Source organism: Ammospiza nelsoni, chromosome 1 (genome assembly GCF_027579445.1).
Source record: "Ammospiza nelsoni isolate bAmmNel1 chromosome 1, bAmmNel1.pri, whole genome shotgun sequence".
In the NCBI taxonomy this organism is placed as follows: Eukaryota; Metazoa; Chordata; class Aves; order Passeriformes; family Passerellidae; genus Ammospiza; species Ammospiza nelsoni.
Genome location: NC_080633.1, coordinates 43699148 through 43711237, shown reverse-complemented (window position 1 = coordinate 43711237; position 12090 = coordinate 43699148). Strand labels below are relative to the sequence as shown.

The following is a 12090-nucleotide window of genomic DNA, read 5'->3' as shown; positions in this document are numbered from 1 at the left end:
CCACTTATGGTAATAAACTTTCTTATGATTAGTATCAAGAAAGCAGCAACAGTGTATTCACAATGCTTCTGCCTTTTTTTGTGAATTATGTATGCAGAAAATTTTTGATATAAAAATATTTTAGAAGGCTCTGTAAAAGATTCTGTAGGTGGCATCTGTTAACCCATTATCCATTTTATCCTTTCTAATTGTTTGGAGCAGAATGTTTACAAAACAAATAACTAGAAACAGATGCTTGTCCCTAATTTATACCTTGATTACTGCATTTTATTTTCCCTCTCTTCTCTGCACTGTAACTTTATCATTCCTTCTGGCTTCTACAAACCACACTGCAAATGTCAGTTTTATCACCCAATGTCAATTAGGAATCATCTGAACTCTTTCCCTACATCAAAAGCAGATCTCACGATTAAAAATCTATTTATTAACTTATGCCACTCTTGCAAAATTCCACCATGGTCTGTGGGTGAATTGATACTGAATGGAAGCCATGATTATGTCAGGAACTGAGTCAAGCTAACAGGTCTCACTCCTGTCCCTCACCTTTTTCCACATTACCTGAACACTTCATGAACACATCCAATTTTCCAGCTTAAGAAAGCTGCCCAACAAGGGCAAGGGGAAGGAAGGGCTGGGCTGACCTTCTGCCAAGCCTGCAAGCCAGACAAACTCAACAACCATGAGAGACAACACAACACTAGTGCAGGAACACAGCTCAGAAGCAGGATCTTTTTTCAGCTATAAGGAGACCCTTTTAGTCAGTCCTACAGAAAAGCACCCCAAGATGCTCAAAATCACTGCATGTGTGTCACTCTTTACAAAAAAAAAAAAAAAACAGGAAAAAATGTTTCTCTTTTGTTGAATTTTGTTTTCATTTTGCTTACAGCAGTGTTCCTCCTGCATCACCATGAGATTATATATACCATAGACTCTCCAATTAAAGAAGTTACAAAGGGAGCAAAATAACTAAATATACATTCTGCAACATCTGAACTCAAAGTGACACCGTGTTAAATCACTTCTAGGTTATAGTACATTAACATTTCCAAGTTACCTGCATGGGAAAAAAAGGAGAAAGGAAAGGCTAAAACTATCAAATTCTCCATCAACCAAACAGATTAAAGGGTTACTGTGACTGTTCATTTAAAAAGGAAATACATGTTTCTAATGCATATTAATTTTAAGCTATATTAGCTTAGCAGTTATTTAAGTTATTGAAGTACTGTTTAAATATAGGAATAGAATTGGTCTTGAGTGAAAACTCACACTTTTTTTTTTTTAAAAGAGAAAAATTCTCCTCTTTCACTTTAACCTCCAAGTTCAAAAGATGTAACTTGTGCCAACGTAAGTGTGAAGTATTAGTTTCTAGCTTTCTACAAGCTGTAAATAGTTAAAAACTGTAATCAATGGATATAAAATTTCTTGTTTCACCTACTAATTTGTTTAGAAATCATCTACATCCCAAAAGGAACTTGAACTGCTGTGGTAACACCCAGTCCATTTCAGAACCTCCCAACATTTCCCATCACATTGGTATTGTAAATTTCAATGTATTGCAAATTTCAATCTGATTATTTTGGATATTACTTAATGAACAACTGATGATGCCACCCTGGAACCATTTAATTTGTTGTCAAGCCCCTGCTGCCGCAGGCATCCCTCCCCCCTCTGTTGTCTGTGGCATGTACACATGCTCCACCCCTTCGTTAGGACTTACAGCTGCCTAATCTGTGATGAGCCAGTCCAGGGTGCTAAAACTCACTGCCCCCAAAACCCAAAATCTATTCACTGATCTTCAATCTGATAGCTTAGCAACTAAACCCATTTTTGTCATTTAAAAAAACCCAACAAAACTAAAAACCACCACCCATGAAACTCACTAGGAAATTCAACTGCACTTCACAGCAATTTCAAGCACAAGACAAACAAAAATTACTGATCTGTCAGGATTTTATGAAAAACTAAAATACCCTTTTCTAAGAAATAAAACAGTCTTCACTTACATCTCCCTATTCATCCAATCATCAAAATTATCCTGAAATTACTATGGACCATAGGTTGAGGTTAACCATCATCTTTGAAGATTAGCTAAAACTAACTAGGACTCAAAACAATGAGGATTAAGGAGGATTTCTGAATCACCACACAATGTTTTATTACATGCAGCAAGTCTCGTCTGATTTTTCATACCAACCTTCCATATGATTTTGGGAAAATCTTTTTTGCAGAAAAATGTTACTTTGACCTCTTCCATTCAGGTCTTAATGATATGGAAATACATCCTACCTAAAGGCCTTGAAAACAAAATAGGACTCCTATTTAACAATTTGTATTTGTGGTCATGGTCTGACCACAAAGAAGCTCAAAGTCTATGAAACCTGTTCTTTATTTTTCTGCTAAAAGGCAGACTTCTACAAGGTATTCCTGACTCAAACAGCCTAAATCACAATCTACAAGATGTTGATAAGAGAAAGAAAAAAAATTTAGACTACATTACAAAAAATTACTTCAAGTGGCCTAGAGGTATCAATGGAAAGATCCAAAATTTACAAAATTATGTCTTGTCTATGCAAGATTTCCTTAACTCCCTACAGTTTAAGAAAAAGCTCCTCTTACAGAAAGAAGCCACAAAATTCACTCTTTCCAAATGGAAACACAAACATCATTCCTCTAAATCATAGGCTTATGATCAAGCAGAAGTCTTCCTATGATGGGAAGTCCTCTCTTCCCCATTTACCATGAGAAACATGAACTTTTGCGGAGGTTCGAGCAATCCAACACAAGAAACAGGAACCACAGAGTCTTGGGACAAGACATCAATTAGTCTGGACAGAAACACATAATACTGCTTATGAGTACTGAATTAACACTGAAAAACATCACTTTTCTTAACCATCTCATCACTTCCCCATCTTGAATATTCATTCAAATACAGGAGAGAAAAAAACCCTATAATCTGCCATGTCTTGTTCAATATCCAAACCTAAGAGACTTTCCAAACACATACTTGAGGGAAAAAAAAGCTTAAAAATATTCTAAATGCAATCTTTGTTATACAACATTACAAAGATTTTTCAGCTGCAGCCAGGAAAAAATACATTAAAGAACATCAAGAGTGCTGGGAAGTTCCAATATGAAAGCTGTTGGTGTCTAGCTGCCTCAAAATGTCACAGTGATAGAAAAAGAAGGGCTCAGAAATACCAAGAACACCAAAACAGACAGTACACAGTTGTAAATATCCATGCCCATCTGGAGACTCAATTATGAGATGAAGGGATATGGGAGCAGAAATAGTGGAGAAGAAGTAATTCGTGTTTTCAAAGAACCACTTCAGTCTTTTTATCATACATCATTTTCTCCTACCCCCATAAGCCTACCCCATTTTGAAAACCCTCAATAAACCACAGTCTTTATTTCTGCCTTTGAAACATGCATCTGATCATATTTTAAAGTATCTTTCCCTAGCCAAAGCCTTTTTTAATATTATTTCTATCATAGAAATAACATTTAATTTTTATGTATAGCTCATTATTCCATAAGAAATGTCATCTTTGTGCATTTGGAAGAACAGAACTCAGAGCCACACTATCACACACACAACTCGACTGTGCACTCCATCCATGATACACTATTTATTTGGCAACAGAACCGCAAGGTATTAAAAGTCTTTCTGCCATTTGGGTTTTGGCACACAGATACTTTTTTTCCCTTAAGTGTGATTCTCTTCAGTGGTATTATCTCTGCTTGCCTTCCCCCCCTCCTGGGCGTTGCCCATTCAAAACCCTTTCCCTTGCAACAGTGACTGCAATGCAAAGGCACTGACCCCACTTCTGTCAGCTATCCAGCCCCTAAAAACAAAGACCAATCTTCTGGAGGTGCTCTGTGCACTTCAAAATTCCTGCTACCTAACAAGGCCCATGCTCTTCTTCACAAATATCCAGCTGGAGGCCACGATCAGTAGAATTTAAAATATTCTAATTTGATTTTAAAGTTAGAAGAAAGTTCTGAAATGCCAGATGATAGCAAGCTACATACATAGTTTTCAATATGGGTTAGACTTCATAACTGACACAACTTTCCAGGCATCCACGACAACCATAATTCAAAACAGAAAAATATCCAATAATAAAAAATAACTTAGGTCTACCACTCAATCTCAATTCAGTTCTTCATTCAAGTCAAACAATTTTAAAAACTCTCCTGTTTTCAGAGAGGGGTGGCAGAAAAAAGGGACATCTAACATGTCATGTAACAACCTGTAGCAGAGCAAATCCAGAAGCCACCTAAATCCCCACCCATTTTCAGAGAATAGTGATGACATAAGGGAGGGGGGAGGATATCAATGGTTCTTCCCTTATAGCAATAAAAATAAATTTTAGAGATTTTCAACACACACAGTCAAACAGAAACATACAAAATGAAAAAAAAAAACAAATCAATAAAGTTCATAGTCACTGTCACAATGCAAAGGGGCTTTCAAGGTTCCCAGAGCATAAATTGAAGGCCAACAGGAGAAAACTGAAATAATTCCCCAGGTTAAGTAATTTCCAAACTAGACGAGAAGGGGAAAGCATAATAGAGCAACTTTTTTCAGTACTCAAAACTTCAGTATCACTTTTTAATTAAATACTGTCCAAGAGAGCAAATTTGAGCAATTTTCAAGAACATATAAATACAAAAAATATTTGAACAAAAAATGCAACTAATGCTCCTCAATCTCACCCTGAAATAAAAATTTAAGAGAATCGTATAATCTAAGAAAATACCAAGCAACTAATGCTAAAAAACTTCTGCCTAAATAAAATATTTCTATTCCAAACACACGGAGCACTAAAACGCACAATAAATACTTTGTATATGAAGAGAGAATAAAATCTCTCCGACACTTCAACAAGCAGCAGCACAAATAACGAAAAACGATGACGCTACAAATCTTAAAACCTCGAAATGCAGATCAAAATCCCTACCACAAGATTAGCACACGAGAGCAACCCTGCGAACCCCTGGAACGGTAAAACATAACATACACACGCACCAGTAGGAGTTGTCACCAAATTGCATGCAAAAATCCTCTTAGCTCCAATGAAGTCAGTGACTCTGATGAGACCTTTACCTTCATTTTCCATCGAAATTGTACTTGAGTCGATAGTTACAAAAGTCTTTAGCAACAGCAGCGCTGGAGCGGGAGCGGAAAGGTGAAGAGAGAAATGCCCCAAGATCCCAGGCAATCACAGCGCTCCCTTTGCCCCCACCTGCAGCAACATCTGCAAGAGAAACCAACGCTAAAAGAGGAAAAAAATAATTAAAAAAAAAAAAAAAAAAAAAAAAAGCCGTATAGGCTGCCCAGCGCAGAGCCGCACACGCACACCCAGGGAGCCCGCAGAGCTGTCAGAGACCACCGAGGATGAGGATTAGGATTAGCCGCCCAGCAGCTCCAGCAACACGGAGGAGCAGCGCCGCCGCTTCCCCCTCGCCACCAGCGCCTCCAACAGCCTCGTCCCGCCCGGGGAGGGGCGTTCGCTCCTAAAAATAAACCCTCACCCCAAGTAACCCCCCCTTCCCCGCTCTGCCCGCACCCGCATCCACGGCGCCAGGCGGGAGACAGCGGAGCGCCGAAGGGAAGCGCTGCCTGCCCGAAGCGCCCCCGCCCGCAGCCCCCTCGGCCGCCCGGCCCCGCCCGCACCGTAGCGCAGGCCGCGGAGCAGCGCGGGGGAGGCGGCTAGGGCAGCGCACGGAGGCGCAAGCGGCGGCTCCGGCTCGCTCGCCGCCCCGGCCCTGGCGCCCAGCCGCGCCTCTCACCTCGGAGTGCCGGGGCGGCGCGGCCGCATCCCCGCTCCGCTCACTTCCGCGGGCAGAGGCGGCGGACGGGGCGGGGCGCCGCGGCGGAAGGGCGGGCGGAGCCCACACACGCCCGCCGCCCGCGCCCCCGCCGGCAGCGCCCGCGCGGTACCGGCCCCCGGTACCCCCGCACGGTGCAGCGGTTTCACCCGCAGCGCCGGGCAGCTCCGCAGGCTGTGGGAGCCGAGCGGCACCGCTGTTGAAAATGAACGCGTGTGAACGCCCAGCCCCCGCAGGGAGCCATGGAGGCGCCCCCCCGGTGCCCACCTCGCCCCTGGCCGGGCAGCAGCCGCACGGTGCCGCGAGAAGGCGGATCCGGAGGCGGCGTTGAGCGGCCGGCGCGGGGAGCGCGGAGCCGCGGGCTGTGCTGAGGGGCCCGGCCCGTGCCCTCGGCCCCGCCGGGCCCCGCGCCAGCGCCGGCAGCCAAACCCGGCCCTCCTGGCGTGGGAAAACAACCCCGTCATTCCCGGCCGCCTCAGAGCGCTGCTCTGCCGCCCTCCCATGCAAACCGGGGTCACGCACATGGAGTAGAATCAGAATCATCAAGGCTGGAAAAGAAAGGCCTTTAAGATTATCCCGTCCAACTGTGCACCCAGCACTGCCACTAAGATCGCTAAACCACTAAACCGTAACACTCACTGCCAAATCCAGACCCCTCTTGAATACTTCCAGAGATGGTGGCTCCACAACCTGCCTTGGCAGCCTATTCGAACACCTGATCGCCCTAAAAGTGGGGTTTTTTTCTGATAATGGGAATCTCCCCAGAGTCATCTTGAAGCCTTAGGTAGCTCCTACAATACAATACAGCTAGGCTAGGCTGGCAGCCCTGCTTGGTTTTGCACCACCACATTAGCATATGTTAGCAAAACATAGGATGTAAATGTTAGCAGAAAAAAAATCAACTCAATAAAAAAATCTTAAAACACATCAGGTAACTATTTTAAAGGTAGCTTTTAGCTACCAATTATGGAGCCACCAACCCTAATAACTAGTTGAATTCTGGGGGGAAAAAATGCTTTATCAACTCAATTATGTTCATCTTGACACCAAAGGAGTATTATTTGAAACTATAGTTGCAATGCTGAACTCTTCGGCTGGGGAAGTTTTTAAGTAAAAGTAACTTCCACTCAGATGATTCATTTTAATTTAAGGTATGATGTACACTACCAGTAAGAACAAAATACCTTTCAGATTTCAAGGTCAAAATCTAATGAAGACATGCTAATTGTAGGCTTTACACCCCATTTCTAAAGGAGCAGTGACAATATGGTCTGAAAAAAGCACTTGCATTGACATCTCATGATTAACGATCTGTCACCTTGGCTTTGTTTTTCTTTAGCAGCAGAAGAAACCAAACTCAGTCTTTGTCAGTTCATAAGCAGCATTTAACAGAACTGAATTTTAGCATTTCAAATGAATCTCTCTACCCATAATAGCATGCCCCTTGAAGCTAAAGAGCATCCTTGCTTCTTTTGAAGATAACTTTGAGTGCTATGTAATATAGATTTGTCAATATATTTTGAGAAGTAAAGAAGAGTTAGAAGTGTTGCCCTAAAGTAAAGGCTCCAGATATTTGCATTCAGGAAATTAAGATGACAACAGGCAGGTTAATAGTTTGAGATTACATAATTTCTGACCTGCCCCGTGTAGTTGCCACGTTACTTGAGTATCTCCATGGTTACTCCTTGAAGTATCCCACTACAAGGAGCAGTGACTCCTCCGAGACAGCACTTCTGTTAATTTGCATGAAAGCAAACTAAGAACTCTTCCAAGACACTCATGGCATGCTCGCAGTTATAATGCCACAATTTCAACACAAAACTGATGCAGCCAACAAAAAAAATAACCATTTAGTTACTTTGTTAAAACAGGTAGGTCTTGCTTTCAATATCATATGCTGTCATTAAATATTAAAACTTAGGTAAATATTTCATGGAGAAAAACCAAAACTTGTTGGTCCTAATACTGTCTACATGCACAACATGTTTGGACTTCTTTACATTGTGAAAAATTTGGGAGAGAAGAGTGGGAATTCCTGAACATTACTGAGATTGTTCACAATTGAGACCTAAATATCTGTGACAAAGTCTGTATACTAAGAAACATTCTATGTTCAGGTATCTCACAAGAAAAGAAGTCAAAAGCAAGTCCTACTCTATAGAAACAACTGAAAAAGTTTAATCTTTGAGGCTTAATCTCTTTCACATTATGTACATCTACCAATATTACAGCCCGTGATGCTGCCAGGCAGCTGGGAAGTGCCACTTCAGCATTATACAAGGCTGTATCCATCCTTGAAAATCATATTACAGTTTCTGCTATATTCCACACATGCAGACAGGGGCTGTTTAATAAAAAATGCTCAAAGTATTTTATTTACAACTGCTGGTAAATGTTGTTTCTTCAAAAATCCCATCCTAATGTGAGCTTGATTCACAAGAGTATTAGGACAACCTTAATATCTTCAGGAAGCCTCATTAAAGTGTGTGGCAAAGGCATTATTTGGCAAACCAAAGCACATTATTAAATATGATTGTAGAGATAAATCTGAAATGAAAAAAAGGCTTGGCTTACAGTAACCTGTCACAGCCAGTTGTACTCACAAACGACAGTAATTGTTTTATTTCTTTTAATTTAAAAAAAAAAATCTTGCAATGAAATGCTCCTCTGAATTTCCAGTAAACAAACATGTCTAGCCCAAACAGAATCATTCCAGTGAAAATACGTATACAAACCAGAAAAATGTACACAAACAGTCCTTTAACTCCTTAAAGAGTTAGAATCTCTTTTTTAAAAAACTACTTGAAAGGATTTGCTGTACTGATAGGTTTGGGATGGAAAAGTCTGAATAGTTGTGGTTGTTAGCATTTTCTCTTTCTAGTTCACAGTCATGAAAATACCTCATAAATGCAAGCAAACCTTGTGGAAATAGGTTTGCATTCAGGAGAGCAGAGTTTCATGAGCATTCAATGGCAACTTAGGCAGCGCCCTGCCAAAGGCATTCTCCCTCTCTTGCTGTGTTACCAGGTCTCAATGCCACACAGCACCACCTTAGTGTTCTGCATCAACAAAAATGGGTTCCTGCCACCCAACCACCACCACTACCCCATCCCCTCCCTGTCCTTTTCCCCTAGAAATTCTCATAATTTACCTCCTCTCCATGGCCAAGTCAGACTTTGCCTTCTGTAAGTGTCTGTCAGCAGCAGGCACCCACAACCCCAAACTGACCCACACCTGAATTCATGTGGGAACAGATTCATGTCTGGAATGACCCAACACATGAGTGAATACAGACTTGTCTAAATCAGAAGTGGTTGTTCTGGCACAGCCAAAAGGGTAGAAGAGGTATGGGGTCCATGGTACTCCTGCCTTCAGTACTTTCTCTTCTTCCTTAGGCTTTCAGGGCTAAAAACTAATGATTTGATAAATTGAACTGGTTGTCTAGGTTTTGATGACTTGTTGGGTTTTATAACAGGCAGCTGTAAAAAAGCATACACAACTTCTGTATGAATCTAGAAGCAACCCAAAACGCTGTTTTTAGCTGCTTTTCTATTTCTTCAGAAGAATCAAAGGCCTCTGGAAAGCTTGGAAAAAATAAAAAGTAGTAAATACATTATATTCCAGGAAGTACCATCAATCAGTTGGAAGCAAAAAAGGGAGAATTCACTCTAATGACATCAAACAGATAGGCCTCAACTTGCAGTTTGTTTATATGCAAGCTGAACTTCAAGTTTGGTTTAGTCTTTGGGATCTTGATCAATTCAGCTTCATCTCAATGGCTCCCATGTGCTACAGCACTACCAAAAGCAGCAAAATGTATTTTAAACATAACAAGGATACTTATAACTGTATGGTTCACAGATTAGAGATTTATTGCAGAGAATTTTGTTGAAGTTACTTTTCAGACCATGACAGCATTTAAAATACTTGTTGCTCTGAAGTGAGCTTCCAAATTCTTTTAAAATACTGTTTTATAGTATCCTTCTCAAGATGCATTTGTTTAAAGTTTGTCAGAGTTGAGTAATGCTACTGAAATCTATTACAAATTTTGTTAATCTCATAGGAATTTATTTATACATTATAATAAGTGACATTTTTCTGAGTCATATAATTGATAATATTTTAATATGGACAAAGCTTTCTATAGGCGTTCAGTTTGGGTCAGAAAGGGCTAGTATATGATCCTTCTGTCAAGAAAGGCTTCTCCACGGCTTGCTTGCTTGCTTTGCTTTAGCTATAACTTAAACATCCCTCAATACACTGATCATAAATTAGCTTTCATGGAAGAAGAAAACTGGTTTCTGGTAAGATGGACTTCCATTTGATTTAATCAGATTTTTTGTTGTCTTTCATCTGGAAGTCGAAATCTCACCAGTGCTTTTACAGTCCTCTCCAGAGTTCTTGTATGACTGAAGTCAGGAAAGGGGAGCGATGATACTGGAGCTTCTCATTTACATGCTTTAAATGGCACATCATTTGTAAAGCCTGTTGCAAATTTCATCTCCACATCCTTTCCATCCATGCTTTTCAGCTGATAGCAGATAGAAGCAATCACCTTATCTCCAAATGTTATGTGTGTGTGTGTGTGTGTGTGTGTATGTGTGTGCATGTGTATAAAATCAGTTCAAGCTTAAAAGAAGAAAAATTATACAGTTTTCCCAGAGGAAATAAGTGCTCATTTAATTTTATAATTCTGAGCATGTTCGGATGTAAGAAACATAACTACAATTTCAAATTACCTTAGCTCAGCCCTGTCTTGACACTGTGCAATTATGCTAATTAAGGAACTTTGGTTTATGGGAGTCTTAAATTATATTTCACTGATTTTTAAAGCACTTGAATTTAACCGTGTCATCCCTAAGCAGCATCCCTACCAATATTCTACATTCAGAGAAGGGGTGCAGCATCACAGCATTTTAATTTGACATAAAATCAGGCTTCTGTGATTGCCCTTCTGCTGGTGCCAAGTTCTGCACTGGCCCTGACATTTTCCTCTCTTGATAACCCAGCTCAGGAGGACTGATCTAGCCAAGAAGAAAGCCTGTCTCAAGAAAGGCTCTACTGCTGAACTCCCAGAACTAGTGGAGGAAGGCAGTGTAAAACAGTGACAGGATTAAAACCTTTAATCAGTTTGAGCTGGTGTGAATGTATACTCAGAGCATTCAAGAAAATCAGGTTTAATCTATCCTTCAGGCAAAGAAAGTTAATTCATTTTCAGACCATAGCACTCAACTTATCTCAAACCTGCATTTCATCTTCCATAGTTTTCTTCCTTAATACCTTCCATCTCACACACATATTTAATATTCACCTGCTATTTTCTTCCTTCAGCTGAACTACTTTGAAATAGTTAAAAATATTAATTGCACATTTTCCAGAGAGGTTTCCCTTCCCTTTATTAATGACTCACAGAGATCTTCAGCTGTTTTCTTTCTGTTTTCCCCTCAGTGACTGTTTTCAAAGTTAACTACTCCAGTAGAAGTTTCACTGCTAATGTGGAAGCTCTCACAAGTGCCTCTATCCTATCTACTGGAGGCTTCACATTTCCAGAGACATTTTGTGAAGTAAAGATCTAGTTTCACATTGCCTCTAAAAGACAGCCAAGAAACATGTGCTCTATAATTGGAATATGCTGTGAAGCAAGTTACTATTGGAAGTCTTGGCTGAGGCAGGCAAAATGCCTTGTTAGGATGTGTACTACAGGACAAAGACTCCACTCCTCTGCATTGCCAGCTGCAGCTACCATCATGTTGTGGCCTGAATAGAGCAGAAGGTGGAAAACTCTTCCCTATGTCCTTCTAAAGGATCACTGCAATTTATTACATGGCAAAGAAGGCACCACAGTTACTTATAAATTATTTCAGTTATGTTATAGCAAGCCGTCTGTGGTGGAGAATAAAGACATTTCAACAATGAAACTATAAACAGCTAAAAAAACCACAGAAACAGCAAAGTTTGAATTTCATTTGAATTGATTCAAGGTTAGTGTGCCAAGAATTTCAGGAATGCTGCATATATTACAGACAAATAAGCTTGCCAAGACTCTCTTGGAAATTCTTCTTCAAGACTATGGGTGAGAGCAAAACAGGGCAAAGGTAATACTCAGTGAGGAGCTGGCAGTTAATAAACAGATGTTTACATAGTTATAAGATTTTAGCTCCTGGCAAGAATATGATGATTTGTTTGATAACACACTTAAGCATAATATGTTGGGCTCTGAAATTTTATTCAGACTCAGAGCCAAAAAATGTT

General features: G+C 40.5%; 1 protein-coding gene across 6 annotated transcripts in view; it reads right to left on the bottom strand.

Annotated features, from left to right (window-relative positions):
* ATP2C1 (ATPase secretory pathway Ca2+ transporting 1) overlaps positions 1–12090 on the bottom strand; it is a 62341-nt gene that overhangs the window by 39068 nt on the left and 11183 nt on the right. Inside the window, exons 1-2 of one of the 6 annotated variants that reach the window (XM_059468466.1) lie at positions 5800–5866; positions 5114–5264 (exon numbers count right to left, since the gene is read on the bottom strand). The exons of 1 other annotated variant lie outside the window; for it this stretch is intronic. In XM_059468466.1, the coding sequence (XP_059324449.1) occupies positions 5114–5119 (6 nt within the window). In that variant the 5' untranslated portion in view covers positions 5120–5264; positions 5800–5866. Of the gene's footprint in view, positions 1–5035; positions 5265–5366; positions 5388–5576; positions 5631–5799; positions 5867–6360; positions 6381–12090 lie in introns of those variants that run through there. 4 more of the 6 variants (XM_059468457.1, XM_059468483.1, XM_059468474.1 and 1 more) reach the window with 4 other exon arrangements.